The following is a 19,096-nucleotide window of genomic DNA, read 5'->3' as shown; positions in this document are numbered from 1 at the left end:
CACAAATGACACAAATACAGTATCAAACCTTCTAAAGAGGTTGTCCATAACAACCAATTAGTTTCTACAGATCATTTTGCAGATTGTACTAGACAATGATATGTAGACGCTGATTGGTTCCTATGGACAAACCTACACATGTTCTCTTGGAAGGTTTAATGCATATCCTAATACCCCTTTTCCACCTAAATTCCGGGTCTGACCCGGAGTTGGAACAAAGTTCCTATCCGGATCAGACCCGGAATTTTGCCGGAGCTGACTCGGGATATTCCCGAGTCAGCGCCGCTCACACCGCAGTCGGGTCTGCATAGACCTGGCTTTTGCGGAGAGAAAGTGGACGCTTGGAGATGACGTCATCTCCAAGCGCCACTGAAGCCGGACCAATCAGCCGGCTAGCAGCGCACTCCAGGTCATCGTGACCTGGAGTGCGCTGTTCCCATAGCAGGGTTTCACGGGCTACGCCCGTGTTAAACCCTGCTAGTTGCCTGGGTTGGATTGCCGGGTCACTCGACCCGGTGATCCAACCCTCTGCCCTTTTACACCAGGGAGCTGCCCGGGTTAACCCTTCAAAAACCCGGGTTTTAGCTCCGGTGTAAAAGGGGTATTAGTCTACTTACCTGCTAACACAGATAAAACTTAAAAAAATAACTATTGTGGGTACATGAGAACTGGTTTTGGGAAAAACTGCTTTTGGCTGTTGGCCATGCAGTCATTGTGATGTCCACTGATTCAGAAATACACGGACAAAAAACACCTCTCTGTTCTCTAGAGCTCACTGCCTGGTGAATACTGCTGTCGGTTAACTTTGTCTTGCTAGATAGATTACCCCAACTGTACATGTCTGGCCAAGCATGTGACCCAGGTGAAATCATCTAGTAAGATGGACTAGTTCAACTGAAGTATGAAGAATTAACATTATTGGAATAGTGAAACTTTCACATTATGGACCCAATAATAGAGAAACAATTATTTCATTACAAGTGCTTATGCTGAAAGGCACATAATTAACAGAGCTTTCTATCCAAAATATTGAAAACTACATCATTCAGGATTTAAGGTTTTTTTAATTACAAATTAGATATAGATACAGGTTTGGATTTCTTATTAAAAGTTACATTAATTCTCCAAAAGAAGTGATTTGTTTAACTATGTCCATGTTTTACCCACATGATGCAGGGGGAGTGTTCAGAGATGAAATTCTCTTTGAATACCTCAACTCAATACAAGTTCAATTAAATGTAATTGCACCGCTGGTCCTAATGCTATATGAAAGCCATCCACAGAGCCATAGCTGCCATTTACTTTGGGCATGTTATCACTCCACAGGTGTTTTGGGTACAGTTTGTGTGTGAAGAAAGCTTCACCAACAAGAATGGTCCATGATAAAAGGATTGTGTTAGTTCCACAATTATTCTGGTCTTTAATGGGAGTTCCATCAAAAATAAAATCACGTTTCCATAATATTACTTTTTTTATAACAACAAATTTCAAATTAAAATTATTTCATGGTTCAACGCAGGTTAACATTCAATAAGATATCTATATATGTAAGCCTTCTACATATCTATGTCTACTTCTATTCTCGTAATAGACTTTAAAAAGGGAAAAAAAATAATTTTTTATCCAGCAGAAGAGAACAAATTAAACATTACCTTTACTACAATACCAGAAAATATCTACTTATCCATGCTTCACTGCTATATTTTGATAGAAGTCATGCTCTCATTATAAGTCATTGACTTGGGTCAATAAATAATCTCCGCTTTAAAAACTGTGATGTTTACAAGTTTAACATTTTGTGCATTATGGGTTGAAGTTTAGAATAATATAATTGACCAAAAATGTTGGTTATATACTTTTCACTTTCATCTGAATGTCACAACTAGTCATTACTTTCCAAGGTGCAAGACATTTGAGCGACAGACCTTGGTATGCATCACATATATGAATAGATGTATCTTAAGCTGGTCATAGTGGGAAGATGACCTATACTGTGCCGTGTGTGGCTAACAACTCACGTGTCTAGTGAACAGAGAGATAATCCTGTTGCTTTAAAGTGTAAATTATATGTGCTTTCATTATTTGAGTTGGTGGAACATTTAATTGCACTTTACATGAAATCGGGAAGTTGACAAAAAAAAATTATATATACACACACACACATATTTAGCACACTTAACGTGTCCATTTTATATTGTAAGCAGTTAATCAGCATCATTTGAATACTTAAGAGCAGTGGTTCTCAAACTCAGTCCTCAGGACCCCACACAGGTCACGTTTTCTAGGTCACCCAGCAGGTGCACAGGTGTATTCATTACTCACTGGCACATTTTAAAAGATCCACAGGTGGAGCCAATTATCTCACTTGTGATTCTGTGAGGAGACTTGGAAAACATGCACTGTTTGGGGTCCTGAGGACTGAGTTTGAGAACCTGTGACTTAGAGCAGTGTTTCTCAACCTCGGTCCTCAAGGCACACTAACAGTCCAGGTTTTAGTGATATCCATGCTTGAGCACAGATTGTTAAATCAAAATAACTAAGTAAGACACCTGTGCTCAAGTATGGCTATGCTTAAACCTGGACTGTTCATATGTCTTGAGGACCGTGACTGGGAGCCCCTGACTTAGAGCATAAGTAACCTGTGAACATGCCCATTAAAAATCAGCCGCCATAATAATTGGATTGTGACTATTATCAAGACTGTATCATGCAAAATAATTACTCTAGCTACATTTCTTAGAGGAAAGACCATATTTTTTGCTTTTTATTTTTAATCTGTCAAATAATATAAAAATGGTTTAACTGATTGGTTGGTAGCTCTCCACTTTATCACTCTACAAACCTTAGTGCATCTGCCCCTATAGGGCATATGTATCAAAGCTTGATGTGAGATATATATCACCAATCAGCTTCTAACTTACATTTTGCAGGCTGTGTTTAAGAAATGATCGTTTGGAGCCAATTGGTTGGTGATATATATTTCACAATTTTATCTCACATCAAGCTTTGATACATATGCCCTGTGTTAACTAAAACCATTACTTGGTTAGGAATAATTGATACTTATGCTGCAGGTGGACAAATGCTACTGTTGCTTAAATTTAAGAGTTGCTCAAACTTTTTAGGAGTTATATTGTTAAATTCAATCTATTAACTTTTGGTAAAATGTAACAGGTTACTATTCATTTCTGAATACATTTTTCAAGTAGTTGTAAACAGAATGATTTCATACAACAACAGGTTTTTTGGATGTTGAAGAATTTTATAACTTCTACTGAACAAAATATCAATCATTGATTAGAAATATATAAACATTATGTTCTACTGTTGTATACTTAAGTGATTCTTATGTCATTATATATTAAAGACACTGTCATGGATGGTAATAGAAAGGTGTTAATCGGTGGTGACAAAAATGATTTAGAGCTACTTGCAGTGTTTATATTAACCAAGAACTCTGTAAAACATTAATTAAGCAGAAGAACCTGATTGGTGTAGTTCACCTTAGGGTCTATTGTAGCTGTAAAGTCAGGACAAGTACAGTATTCACATTGGCATGTATGCAGCCATTCCCAATGTAAATGTCCTTCTTTGTTGCACTTTGGTGGGAGAGATACAACCTCTGCAACAATGCGATTTTCTCAATAGAATTACTTTTAAACATGGGATTCAATAAATTTTTTTTAAATTTATTATAAATGTATGAAATCCCCAGGGGCTGGGGTGCATTCAAAATGCCAAAGACTTTTACTTGTGATTAGTCCGCAACTACACCAAGTCACCATGTAAATGGCACCTCAGTGGTGCGATGTTAGATGGAAAATAGATGACATTGCGGGCAAAAACTTTTCAAAGGCTATCAAAACAGCAAAATAGGTTTGAGACCCAAATAACTGACATTATTATTTTTTTATTTTTCACATTGTACTTTTGAATTTACACAGCCTCATCATTAATAGTATACTTCATGTTGCAACTTTCCAGGATGCAAACTTGTATAGGATAAAAGAAAATTTGTACATAATATCAGTGGGGAAACACACTGTAGTTTAAAAAATAGAGCAATATAAATTTATAAGTGGTGTTTACAAACAGATTTGCAATTGTATTTGTCCATTGATGAATCATCCATCCCTAAAAGATACATTAATCTCCTCTGAAAGAATGTGGTTTGAATTCTCTCCTCTTCATTTGCTATGAAAAGTGATTAAGCAATGAGTATAAACAGTTTATAATCTGGATAGAACATGAGCCATTAATTTATTCCCTTAACAAAAGGGGCAGAGGCACGAGTATGCACACAGTACAAGTCAAACATTCCTCACTGTGTCTATCCATTCAGATCAAATAATTCTGTTGTCAAAACACTGCTATATTATGACAAAGGATTTAGCTACAGTAGGATACATCTCATGTAGGCATCCAACTAACCATGGTGGATATTAGTAAGAAAAAAAACCTTAACACAGAAAAGTTCACAGCACAAAGACCTAACACACTGCAATTAATTGGGGCATGTGGTGTTCAAAACATCCACAGCATTTTGTAATTAGACGTGTAGTGTAATGTGGCGAATAGTAACCATTCATTAATTAAAAGTCTGATGACACATTAGTGATACCAGGATGTATTTAAGATAATCACGCTGATTGCTTGTCTTTTAGCCAGCAGACGACCAACGTTACTGTATCTTCAAAAATGACATTTCATTCACAATCTATGCAGTATGCACGCACAGCACCTAGAATAACAGGAGTCCCTGCAACTTACAATCAAGCAGCGGCGAGTAGCATAAAACAGAACGATACACAGTAACAATGTATAAACAAAAGCACAGAAATATTCACCTTGTAACTGTAGTAGTCTAAACACTGTGAAAAGTCCAGATTTGGGGATTCGCCACTCAGGGCATTGCCAGCAGCTGCTGGGTAAAACCTTACATCCATGTTTGAGTGGGATCTTGTCAAGTTTCAGTTTTCACCCAGTCCTAATAGGTCAGCATTCAGATTCTTCCTTTAGTCTCAGGTGCAGATAAAATACAAGTTGCAGGAAGGAGCAAGGGGGGATTAAAGAGCACAGAGCAGATCTTCCCGGAAGGCAAAAACACAGAACAGCAGGCTGGATGCAGGAGACAGAAGTCTGGGAGCTTGTTGTAGGATGGTGCAGGGCTGCTGTTATTATTTATTTTAAAAGAAAGCTGCAAGGAGCTAAAACCACAGGACTTGCCTATGCATTGATCAGCAGCAGCTGCTATACACAAAGGAGCCACGCGTTTTAGTTATTGGGATCAGCAGCTCCCATGCACAAGAAAGCGCAGGGTGCTGATCAGAAGCGGGACAAACCCCCCCTGCACCAAATCAACCATAAAAAAACACAGCCCAAAGCAGAGATCACTGTCAAACCATAACAGAGGGAAAAAATATATAGTAATAATAATAATGGTAATTATAAATAATGCAAAACAAAGTGTGAACTCCAAACAGATCCAGAGGACTTTATTCCACCAATAAGGATTTGTGCAAAGATGGATACATGAGTTTGTATTAAATGACCTCTCTGTCTGTTTAAAAGAAAGGAGGAGGGGTGGGGGCTTATTGAAGAACAAAACAAAAAAAAAAAGTCTTTCCAGCCAACGGTTAGAGAGTGGAGTTTGAAGTGGTAGAGAGACTGGAGCTGCTGCTGGCAGAGCTCCCTGGGAGAAATGAATAAGTAATAGGCAATGACAAGCAGGAGCCGGGTCCCTCCCTCCCCGTGCCACTCCTACTGAGCGCAGCTGCTACTGTGTACACAGTGTGTATAGACTGATGGAAGGAGGCACCCACTGTGCTCATAGGGATGCTGTGTTGCTACTGATAAAGCAGTGTGTGATAGGAAAACTGACTAGGTGATGATATAATACCTTCAGTACTACTGTGTGCTCTAAGGGCACTGTATTGCTGTGCACTGTCTATCATGTGTTGTATACAGTAGACGGGCTTTATTTACATTTACATTGCATTATACTACCTTTGTACAGCTCTTGCCTGCATTACAGTACCGGCAGTGAGTGATGCAGTACTTGTTACAGTAGTAAGTACTGGCAATATAAGTTATGCAGTGAGTTGTAATTATAATACACTGTATGGTGTACTTTATAGACATTACATTGAAACAAGCTGCCATAGTGTTTAATAGCACTGACAGAATGCCAGAACATGAGTGCAGCATGCTTTCTATGCTTATACTGTAATGTGCTGTTTTACAGTATGGACAGTTCCAAATACTGTTGTTACTGATGTGACTGGGTTATATTTATCTGTATTATAGTATTTGCATACTCTGCATGCAGCCTGGCTTGTAGAATGCACTAGTAAATATTTTCCTTTAAATATGTCTGATCCTAAAGAATTTACTAGCAACACTATATTCTATAGGAGTTGTATATTATGATGGAATGACCATAGCTTTGTCAAATAAGCCATTTAAGGATGGATGTATCTAACATCCATGCTGCAGAGGTGCACTGCAATTAGAGATCTGTGCCAACCGCAGAGTTTTGGTTTTGGATCTGTATCTCCTTCGTGTTTTGGATCTAAAAAAATCATAAAAACGGCTGAAATCACATAATTTGGGCCTGTTTTTGTTCCTACAGAATTATTAAACACATTTCCAGTCAGTTTTGACTACCTCATAGCTCACAATATTGATTTCATTCAGTTTAGGCCAAAAGGGTGCACTGAGCTAGCTGGCTGACTAAGCTAAGCGACAGCAGTGGGCTTCATAAACGTGGCAATTCAGCTTCCAACATGGCACATCTAGGAAACTACATACTGGGGTATGGCCTAAGGCGTCACAGTACTTGTGTTATGGATACAAACTAAGGGTTAAGCCTGAGGCATCACAGTACTTGTGTTGTGGATACAAACTAACAGTATAGCCTGAGGCGTCACAGTACTTGTGTTATGGATACAAACTAACGGTACAGCCTGAGGCGTCACAGTACTTGTTTTATGGATACAAACTAACGGTACAGCCTGAGGCATCACAGTACTTGTGTTATGGATACAAACTACCGGTACAGCCTGAGGCATCACAGTACTTGTGTTATGGATACAAACTAACGGTACAGCCTGAGGCATCACAGTACTTGTGTTAGGGATACACACTGGGGTACGGCCTGCAGTGTCACAGTACTTATATGGATACACCAGGGTACGGCCTGTAGCGTCACAGTACTTGTGTGTTAGGGATACAGACTGGGGTATGGCCTGCAGTGTCACAGTATTTATATGGATAAACTGAGATACAGCCTGCAGCGTCACAGTATTTATATGGATACACTGGGATATGGCCTGCAGCATCACAGTACTTGGGGAGAATTTACATAGTAGCAGCTTCGCCGCTGCTTCCCAGCGGGGTGCAGGTACATATTGAAAACTGCACCCGGAGTCAGTGGAAAGCCCAGCGTGCCTTACACTGCCTCCGAATGCCATTTTAAATATGTACTGTACCTGCAACGTGCCGGGAATAACCAACTTACAGAAGCCGCTGCTTTGTAAATTCTCCCTGTTGTGTGTTAGGGATACACACTGGGGTATGGCCTGCAGCATCACAGTACTTGTATGGATACACTGGGGTATGGCCTGCAGTGCCCTAGTACTTGTGCTAGGGATACACTGGAATACAGCACAAAAAAAACTATACATTTTTTTTGACTTTTTTAAAAGTTTTTTTTTTCTTTTTTCTTTACTTTTTTAAACTTTTTTATTTTTAACTTATTTTTTTTTAACACTGGAGCAAGTGGACACTGGACAGGAGCATCAGCAGCACTGGAGTGGATGGACACTGGACATCTGTGTTGGCAGCACAGTAGTGGATGAACACAGCACAGCACTGAGCACAGGAGCAGCCACTGTATTGATGGAGTACAGTACAGCACAGCCCCTGGACAGACACAGCACAGCCCCTGGAGCAGGTATGTTCACGTGGTCCAGTTCTCAGAGAACCGGACCCGCTCATCTCTAACTGATATTAGTTAAGTTGTCTGCTGCATGACATGCAATTTTGAAAACATGCATCAGAGACACGCTCGAGACCAGGCCATCGGCGCTCGTCGCTACGGGTCTCGCACCAAAAAGGGGCGGCTGTCAATTGTGATTGACAGTTCACCCCATTTTAGAGGCAGCCAGGGGGGGTGGCTGGCCAAACGGAGGCGTTCCCGAAGGAACACTTGCTTGGGGGTGGCCTCAGTAGTGAGCTTCTGGCTCTATTAGAGCCGAAAGCTCACTGGGGCTTGCGATGGACGAGACCCTACCACAAGGGTCTCGTTGCAAGCCCGATGGTCGCGATCCACCACCTGGCCGCTCGCAAAAGCTGTGGGTGGTCACTCACAGCTTAGCGAGCGGCCAGGAGGCTGGCTCTGAAAAAAAATGCCGCCCTAATTCAGAGCAAGTGCTCTGAAAGAGTGTCCGGCTCTGAATCAGGCCCTAATTGCAGTGTGCAGATTTAGATATTTTACCTGAGGTCACTACTTATTATTGCTGGAGTCCCCCACAATTCTCCACCTTTCCTCTGTTCTCTCTCTGTCTTCCACAAACCTCCCCAGTTCTTTCTGTCTCTCACCTTTTATATTTCTCTCTTTCCCCACCTCATTCTCTCATTAACCCCCTTCCCCCCCTATAGTGCATACGAGGATATATGCAAATATTTTTCTTGGAACTGGTGTTGCTTTTTAAAAAAAATGTACCAGTGGTGAACTTGTGAGAGGTAAGCCCTGGTTAAACAATATGCTTTGTCCTCCTCCATCCCCACAGGGAGGGTGGCAGGGGAAGGCAATTGGTGGCTGGGAGAGGCAGTGGATGGCAGATGGTGACTGGGGAGGGAGTGGGTGACAGGCAGATGCCGAGAGAGAAAGGGAGAGGCAGGGGTGGCTGAGGGTGGCAGTGAGAGGCAGTGGGTGACTGTGGAGGCAGATAGACTAGGGAGGTAGAGGATAACAGGGGAAGGTAGTGGGTGGCTGAGGTGGCACATTGTGACTGGGAAGTCAGTGTGGGGACAGAGAGAGGCAGTGGATGACGGAGAAGAAATGGGTGACAGGTAGAGGCAAGTGGTGATGGAGAGGTAGAGAGTGAGAGGAAGGTAGTGGGTGACAGGGGGGGGGGCAGTGGGTGACAGTGAGAGGCGGAGGGTCACAACGGGTAACCAGGAGGCAGATAGTGATTGGGGAGGCAGGGGGTGGTAGTGGGTGACTGGTAGAGGCATTTGGTGGCAGGTGGTGACTAGGAAGGCAGTGGGTGACAGGGATGGGAAGTGGGTGTCTGGGAGAGGGTGACATGCACAGGCAGATGGTGACATTGAGAGGTAGTGGGTGGCATGGAGAGGGTGTCAGTGAGAGGCAGATGGTGACAGTGAGAGGCAGTGAGTGACAGGGGAGGAAGAGGGTGGCAGGGGAAGGCAGTCCAGAGCAAGGGGAGATTATGAAGGGTCTGGATCCATGCAGGAACTGCATGGCTGGCATAACTATGAGGTGACTGGCAGACAAGGGCACTCAGTTACACACTGTGACAGTCGCAATGTGACTAAAAATACATTTACTTACTTCTGGAGGCCGGGGCCTTGGCCCACACTAAAGTATTGTGGCTTGCTCAGCTCAGGATTTGAGATGGCTGCACTGTGCAGGCAAGACGGCTACTCCTATCTGCTGGTGTTATCCATCATCACCAGTGACACGAGCAGGACCGCCTCACCTTCAGCACCCAACTAGTCCCAGTCAGTCAGGAGGCAGAGCTGAGAAGCTGGAGATAGATGTGTAGAGGCTCCCCTGCCTTCCACCTCGTCTTTTGGTCAGACCAACCACATCCTATTAGTCACTGCTCATGAATCGGCAGCGCGGCAGCTTACTAGTGTGTCAATTTGACTCATTATAAGGCTGCTATGGGCTGCACCACCGCTAGTTCTGCCCCTGTGCTGTAACCTTCCCTCTCCATTTCTGGCCCCCTTTTCCCCCATCTCTCTGTGTCTCTTTCCTCCTGTCCTATCCCTTATCTGTCTACCCCATTCCTATTTATCTCTCTATCCATGTTCTTCTACCTATCACTCCCCCTCTTGTCCCATATCTCTTACCTCACCTCCTGTCATGTCCCTCACCCACTCTTCTTTTTCCTCCCTGCTGTAAGTTTATCATTGCAAACAGATGTATCAGTTCTAGATGATATATTGGCCCAGACATGGATCAATTGTGCTAATATATTGGGATGTGATCCGGGGAGGATGGAGTCCTATCCAGAGTCACCATCGGACAGCCTTGAAGTGATGGTGGGGAGTGGGGTGTAGGTTAAATGTGGAAGAGAATAGACTGTGAGGTCTTGGTGGCTGTCACTGAGGCTAGGGATGGGATGGGATCTCCCTGAAGCTTTGTACTGCACAGCTGTTATACACCTGACTAAGGGCCTGATTCAGCAAGGATCACAACTGTGATCGTGGCTGCGATTACACATGCAGTCTTACTCCAACAGTATGCTAATCCATTGCAATCGCTCTGCCATTGCAGCACAACATAAGGACGCCCACCTTACCTTTCACATCTGTAATACTTAGCAAGACTGCAAAGCCATCGGTAACATCAAGTACAATCGCAGCCTCCTGCTTACTTGCACAAAGTCTGACCTTACTCAGGAATTGCTAACCTCATCGCAAGCAGTGAAAGCCCATGCTGCGTATGACCTCGCAGTGGATAATTTATGCACACCCCTGCAACGGCGTTGAAAAGCACTGGCACACCTGTGTTTCGCCGACCACCCCCTGTCACCTCCCACAAATGGTACTTCCTGTCAAACACTCTGCGATGGGTGTATGTAGTCTCTGCAAACGTAGTCCCGATGGGAGTGGCTGGTTTGCGCACTGCGATGCATACGCATGCGAAGAACACAACAATCGTGTGACAGCATGTGTAATCGCAGTTGCGGTCTTTACTGAATCAGATGAAAAAAATGAAAGAAAAAATTAAGGAAAAAAAAAATTTTTTTTTTTAAAAGAAAGGAAAATGTCCAGCTAATGTCTCAACATAAAGTCCTGACTTGAATCTGTAGACAGTTTGTTCTCAGAATTATTTAGACAACTGAATAATGGCATGCGTTCCTAGTCCCTGACCGGGAATGTGTACAACAGAAAATCCTAGTGTCTCTTATGGAGTAGGATCTTTGGATAGTCTCAGAAAATATGTAGCTCTTAACGAGTTAATTTCGTGATGTCTGTAGGATGGATGTTCTTATATTGTGCTTGATGGTAACATACACCTCTTAATCCGCATTCCACCTCAAATATAATACATGGGCACAGTATCAGGGATCATGGTGAACACAATTGATGCAGGTAGGTAAGAAATGGATTGTACTTACCCAATATGTAGTATCGCTCCTGCAGGTTCTCCTTGTCCCGGTGCTCCTGCAAATGCTTCTGAGGGTGCTTGATACGTGGGGTATGTGACACAGCCGGAGCCAGTGTGCAGCAGCATACCCCACGTATCAAGCACCCTCAGAAGCATTTGCAGGAGCACCGGGACAAGGAGAACCAGCAGGAGCGATACTACATATTGGGTAAGTACAATCCATTTCTTACCTACCTGCATCAATTGTGTTCACCATGATCCCTGATACTGTGCCCATGTATTATATTTGAGGTGGAATGCGGATTAAGAGGTGTATGTTACCATCAAGCACAATATAAGAACATCCATCCTACAGACATCACGAAATTAACTCGTTAAGAGCTACATATTTTCTGAGACTATCCAAAGATCCTACTCCATAAGAGACACTAGGATTTTCTGTTGTACACATTCCCGGTCAGGGACTAGGAACGCATGCCATTATTCAGTTGTCTAAATAATTCTGAGAACAAACTGTCTACAGATTCAAGTCAGGACTTTATGTTGAGACATTAGCTGGACATTTTCCTTTCTTTTAAAAAAAAAAAAAAAAAAATTTTTTTTTTCCTTCATTTATTCTTTCATTTTTTTTCTTTCATTTTTTTCCTTCATTTTTTTCGGGCCCATTATCCACATATCACAATTGCCCCAGAGCGCACCACTATTAATCATTTATTTAACCAATTTTTTAGAGGTTGGGATACCTCTACCAGTGGAGCAGCTAGGGACAATTTCAAGACAGGATTGAGAGCGCTATAAACCCCTTAATTTTTTACTGAATCAGACCCTAAGAGCTTTAAGTAAAGATTATTATGGCCAATAGGTCACTATTTAAAAACTGTTATCTATGATATGCTGCATAACTTTACAATAGTTAGTCCAGATGCGTACTGTTGCTATCTGTTATTGAGCCAGTGGTCAGCATTATATACTTCAGTAAACTTCTAGTTTTAAAGGTATTTTTTTCATTACTATTGACTTATATAGTGCCTTTAACTGACACAGCTCTGTACTCTAAAATATTTGTCATTCAATAGAACTTATAGTTAAATTCCATAACTTATAAGAGCACATCTACATTTGGTTAATTTTGGTTAATTTTGCCAGTATCTAATTACTCTACCAGTATGTTTTTGGACTGTTGGAGGAACCCAGGGCATCTGGAGGAAACCCATGCAAGCCCAGGGACAAGGCACAAACTTGGGATTTGAAACCATGACCTCAGTCTGTGAGGCAATAATGCTAACCACTATGCCATCTTGCTATCCAATAAGCAATATATTCCCAATAACAGACCTTCCAACATGATCCCTTCCACAAGGTTCAAAATGCTCTGTTCATTCTGGGCAGTTTGTAAATTGTCAGACCAGAATCTGTTCTAGCAAGTTAAAGGAGCAAAGTCTAAAAATCCCTGTGGTCTTCACCAAAAACCACTGCACATTGGGATGACTGCTACTGGCAGTTCGCAGGTGGTAGCCCTCTAGATGCCACTGGAGGTGACTATGTGGGAGTGCAACAGAAATGAGGTACAGAGTTATCAGACAAAGAGCTCAGTAATGGAATCTGATGTTAGGGTTACAGGCAAAGTAGTGCTACAGTAAGACAAGTTAAAGTCCAGGGGACAGGCTGGAAGTAGAATGGTAAGACAAGCCGGGGTCTGTGCCACAGGCAGGTAGCAGAACATTGACACAAATCAAGGTAAGGGGCACAGGCATGTCATCAGGAGAAGCAGTGTCCAGAACACAAAGCCAAATAATAGGGAAACCTGGAGCAGGTAAGGTGGTCTAATACTTTGGCACTGAAGAGTCCACCTCAAGTAGGCTGCCAGGTTGAATGCGGCACCAATGTGACATCAAAATCATGTGTGCCTATGCCTTTAAGACTGGGAGAGAGCAGTAAATATATACTTATGGGAGATGATGCAGCCATAGCCAAAGTCCACCTGCACATACTGGCAAGGAGGAGATGGATGTTAGGCAGTCCACTGAACAGGAGAGCGAGCAGCCCAAATAAACCACCAGACCCAGATCCTGGATTTCCAACATAATGTATGATTGCAGTCACCTGTGTTGACTAATTGTTGAGAATGGTCATTTTAACACAGGTGACTGTAATCATATATTATGTGGGCACTCCGGTACCAGAGCAATTTGTGCCTGGCAGAAGGGGTCATGTTGATAGATATGCATAAATGCGGCCTATAAAAAAAACTCGCTACATGACGTGTAGAATTAGCATCCACTACAATGAACCCCTAGGGGGTTATGTAATAGAGACCAGGTTTTTAGAAGCAGCATGCTTCTGGCAACCGTGGCTGCAAATCCAATGTGCCATTTACCACCTGTAGTTGTGCCTTAAATCACATTATATCTCACAGTGCTCCCAGTAAGTATGCACATTGTAGTGCCTCCATTACACAAAATGCCACATTGTATTGCTGGCAGTAAACATGCCACACAGTGCCCCCAATTCACAGTATGCCACACATAGTCCCCAGTACATATTATTCCACATTTAAGTGCCCCCAATTCACATTATTGCCATGGCAATAGGAGAATTGGGATTCAGGTCAGTGCCCCTTGGTCTAGCAGTGGTGACTGGAGTGTTAGCGAAGCTGGATGGTTGAATAACACTACTCATGCAAACTAAAATCAGAAGCTTTAATATCATGACTGAGGATACAACAATAGTTGCATCCTGTTGCACAGCAGTGGCGTAACTATGGCAGGGCCGCTGGGGCTCATGCCCTGGACACCGTGGGACCAGCGGCATGGGGGGGGCGGTGGCGCCGGCCATGTTACATGTCCGCCCTAGTCAGTCAGTGTAGTGCAGACCACAATGAGTGCAGTCCGCACTACACAGTTGCACACACATTGCCACCGGCGCTTGGTACTACACTCGTAGCGATTTGTGTGTTTCAGCAGCCAATGAGAGTCAGACAGACTCTCTTTGGCTGCTGTGCCCACTGCCAGAGCCGGGCTGGAGCTCACTCATGAGCTCCGCCTTCCAGCTACTGCAGTGGGTGATGGTTGAAATGTCATGACGTCTCTACCATAGTACTGAGCAGGACCGAGCGGGAGGACGGAGGAGCAGACAATGGCAGGAGTGGGGATTTAGGTAAGTCAGTACTTTGTGTATGTATTGTATCTGTGTGTGTGTGTTATGCACTACTGGTCAGGGAAACTGTATCACTACTGGGGCACTGAATAGGGCGGACCATTAGGGGGGGCACAGTATAAGGGGCACTGCATAGGGGGGATCACTACTGGGGGCACTGCATAGGGGAATCACTACTGGGGACACTGAATAAGGGGCACTACTGGGGGCCTGCATAAGGGGGACCACTACTGGGGGGCACTGTATAAGGGACACAACTGGGGGCCTGCATAAGGGGGACCACTACTGGGGGCCTGCATAATTGTTTATTATAACAATTAGTCACATATTAAAATTAGCATATGCTATACAGCATGTGAACCCAGCAATGTAGTTGTCAACAGCTACGTACCAGTCCCTAGCCCGGATAAATGGGGAGGGGTGGAGAAAGAAATGGCAAACTTCTCCACTATTACTGCCAAAATACTTTATGGATCACAAACAATCGCTTTCAAATATGGTGCTGGAAAGCACCCAACATGCTACCAGGTAAGAACAACGACGACCTTCGAGTAACTCGAGCATTTATGATGTGGAACTGATAAAGGCGTCAGGACTCAGTTATGCTGATGCAGCTTCAAGCGAAAAAAGAAAACAAAGATAATGACTACGGCAAGTGACGATGCAGTCCATATTGCAATCGATAATGAGGAAGTCGAATCAGTACGAGACTTCCTCTTTCTGGGTTCTAAGATTGATCAGAGTGGAGAATCATCTACTGAAATAAAGCGACAAATTGCACTTGGCTGCAATGCTATGCTACGAATGATGAAGATATGGAAGAGCAACGATATCAGCAGCGCAACAAAAGCACAGTTGGTCAATGCAATTGTTTTTCTGATCTTTATGTATGCATGCGAAACCTGGGCACTCAAGAAGGCAGATCGCAAGAGAATCGACACTTTTGAATTGTGGTGCTGGAGGTGAATGCTGCGCATGCCATAGACAGCAATGAATATGAATAAGGCAGTCCTAGAGCGGGTCAAACCAAAAATATCATTAGAAGGCAAGATCACCAAACAACAACTCTCGTATTTTGGACATGTCATGTGGGCGAATTCCCTAGAAACAGCACTAATGCTTGGATTCGTCAGCGGATCCAGAAGAAGACGACGCCAAAGAACTCGTTGGCTGGACACATTAAAGGCTGACATGAGCATGCCCATAAATGACCTGAAGGAAGCAGTAAGAGAAAGAGAAGCGTGGCATTCACTGATCCATAAAGTGTCCGAAAGTCAATGTCGACTAAACGGATAATCATCATCATACAGCATGTGATACATAAAATTAATTAAAAAATCACAGTGTAAAATATAAAGAATAGGCTACCCCACTTAGAAGTAATATTGTTGCTTAATGTTTACTATGAATTGCAACATAAAAATAAAAAGTGTCTTATAAAGGCTTTAGAAGAAATGGACACAGTCACAATTCCAATAAGTACTTTGGTATGAATGGAAATTTTTAACCGTCATCAGAGGGTAGTGATCTGCTGTGAGAGCAGTAGGTATCGTCGGTGGTTATTCTGATTAACCAGAGAAATCCTGGGCCATGAGTGTCAAAACAGGCCAACAGGTCAATATGGATATGCAGCCCTGCTAATGTAATTGGTGCTGTTAATGTGAATAGCTACTGCTCCGGAGCTCTGTTGATAACGTCTGTAGATGGTGTCTGCACATCTCTGTCGGAAGCGAGCTGTCCGTATACAGAGGATTTTTGCAGTTTGCACAGTATGTCCTATTGTGCTCCGTTGTACGGACTGTGTGCTGGGGCTGCCAATATATATTGGGAGTGACCACAGTGGATGTGAGGCAGTCTAGATGGAAGTGATAATAGCTGTTTCTCTCTGCTTGTTTGCAGGTGGCAGCCGCTAACTCCTAAATAGCAGTTAGCCACAGTCTGTGTGCAGTGAGTATATCGAGGTGTTTGCAATGATATACTCACTAGCAATAGGGCTTGTAAAGAGGCAAGTTGTAGTATATCCTCTGGAAATTGTGTACAGAAATTCTGGTGTGACTGGTATAGTGGAATAGTCCAAACAAGCTCAACGTGTTTCCTTGCTGTTTAGCACCTTCATCAGGAGCTTAATGTTCCATTTGAAAAGAGGTGGTTTATAAAGAGGATTTGTTAATTGTCAACAGATGTGTCCCGCCATGTAACTAAGGGGTGATTTGAACTTCACAGTTTTGATTAACCCTTCTATTAAAGGGATACACATGAACTGATAGTAGCAGTTCTACATAGACTTACAAATACAATACCCAATTATTATGAACTTGGCATGATAATAAACAATAATGTAACTATTTGTAACTTCTATATTCTACAGGTTCTACCAGCAGATGATGTGTGAGGTTCAGGTTTTGTTGGTAATAGGAGCAGACACTGAAGCAGGTTTAAAAATAAATGTGGAGGTTTTAATGAGTGGCTTAACAGACATGAATGTGGTAAAACAGAAAGTCCGGGTATAGCACTAAAGTGCACTTGGGAGCTGTAGCGAGGCAAATAGGAAAAAGTCCAGTTAGTGACAGACAATGGAAAATGTCCAGGTAGTGACTGGTTAATAGAAAATGTCCAGGTAGTGGCAGACAAGGGGAACTGTCCAGGTGGTGACTGATTAATGAAGAGTCCTGACTGAGGAAGAAATATCCAGCAGAGTGTCAGTGGAGGCAAGGTGCAGGGTGAACAGCAGGACTCAAGTACTCAGGCAATGGGAAGGTAATGGAGGATGCTGGGTAGTCCAGCGGGTTTGGAGCAGACAAGCAGGCAGGCATGTAGCGTTTCACAGGTAACAGGTTGTGAGCACAGGGAACTCTCTCTCAGCTATGCTGAGAAACACGTTGCACTGGCAATGAAGTGAGGCTCTGAACCTCCCTAAAAACCAAGTGCTGTGCTGTGACTGGCCAGAGAGAGCATGTGACAAACCAGGATTGGGCGAGCAAATCACATGGCTGGAGGCAAGATGGCGGCACCCATGCCAAATGGAACGGAAGCACAGCCAGGCCTCACCAGCCCAATGTGACAGCAGGCCTGCGCAGAGCCACGCACAGCCAATGCCCCTCGCCACACACCAGCACCACCGCCAGATGCCCCCTGCCACAGTGACCTCACAGGTAATACCCGTCGACCACCATGCAGAGAAACCCTGGTTGTGACATGATGTTCCTAAATAGCGAACTTCATGTGGTAAGCCCTCTATCATATGCAATAACCATATACTAAATACTAGCAAGGTTCTTTCTCAAAAAATAGCGTAACTGTAGTGGATAGTTAATATTTTGTGCATATAATCTACCCTAAAATACGGATAAACACCCCCATCATCCATCTGTATCCAACAAATGTGAAATAACAATAATGACAGTAATAATCATTAAAAATAAAAAAATGTGTAATAATATAAGAAAATTAAATGTTTAAAAACAAAAAATCTCTAAAAAAGAAATATTAACGTGTTTGTATACATGTGCATTAAAATACAACACATCATAGCAACCAAAATTGTGTGGTACATGATGTATCCATATTATATTCAGACAAACATTATTGGACAAACATGTTGGTACATATTAACAAAAAGCTAGCCTGAGGAAACTCAAGTACTAAAATATGTTATATGTCAAAATCTGTGTCTGCAATTTCACTGAGACCTACAGGTTGCATTGTTCCTAATTGATGTATCTAATACGTCTCTCGCATAATCGAGAGTACCTATCTCCCCCTCTTGGAGTTGGGGTAATGGTTTCTATATCTACAATTTTCATACACTTATGATCTCCTTGGTGTAATTCTACTCAGTGTTTGGAAAGTGAGTGAAAGTGAAAGTACATTTCTGCGATGTTCCAGAAATCTATCTCTAAGTCTACATGTAGTGTGACCTATGTATTGCATAAAACAGGTGCAGTTGATGAGATATATTATGTATGTCGAGTTGCAATTGATGTATGTTTTGCTTGGAAATGTCATTTTCGTAGTAACTGATGCAAAAGTGAGTGTTTTATGCTGTATAAATTCACATTTTATACATTTCGTGGAACCACACTTATAACAGCCTATAGTCTTGGTGGGTAACCAGTTAGTGTTGTTAACAATCCCACACCTCTGTGTCTGATGTATATGGTTCCTCTTGAATAATGTAGGTGCCAATAGATTTCCCAAATTTTTGGCTTTCTGAAAAATAACCTTCATTCCTGCACCTATCGCGTTCTTTAATATGGGATCTGTAAATAAAATTTTTCAATTGGTGTTAATGATCTTTCTTATGTTGCCTGCTGCTGAATTGTATCTGTAATAAATTTGATTGCTTGAGTAAAATTGGATTGAGATTGTTCTTATAGGGTTGTTTAGTGATAAAATGTGTTTGTCTTTCCATTACTGATATTATATTGTATGAATCCTGTAGTAATGTTTCGGCATACTCTTTCTTTCTGAAGGCTTCCAACAATTCATGTGAATGTTCTTTAAATTCGTTAAAGTCTGAACAATTTCTATGGATATGGCGTAGCTGACCAGAAGGAATATTTTGCAGCCATTTTT

At 42.5% G+C, this 19,096-nt stretch overlaps 1 protein-coding gene across 1 annotated transcript in view; it reads right to left on the bottom strand.

Moving 5' to 3' along the window:
• TOX3 (TOX high mobility group box family member 3) overlaps positions 1–5,685 on the bottom strand; it is a 142,448-nt gene extending 136,763 nt beyond the window's left edge. Inside the window, exon 1 of the mRNA XM_088471948.1 lies at positions 4,848–5,685. Within this exon, the coding sequence (XP_088328074.1) occupies positions 4,848–4,946 (99 nt within the window). The 5' untranslated portion in view covers positions 4,947–5,685. The remainder of the gene's footprint in view (positions 1–4,847) is intronic.
• Positions 5,686–19,096: the final 13,411 nt, after the last annotated feature.

This window comes from Taudactylus pleione, unplaced genomic scaffold (assembly GCF_031769625.1).
Source record: "Taudactylus pleione unplaced genomic scaffold, aTauple2 ptg000117l, whole genome shotgun sequence".
Lineage (NCBI taxonomy): Eukaryota > Metazoa > Chordata > Amphibia > Anura > Myobatrachidae > Taudactylus > Taudactylus pleione.
The sequence above is the reverse complement of the archived record's forward strand: the minus strand, read 5'-3'. Positions and strand labels throughout refer to the sequence as shown.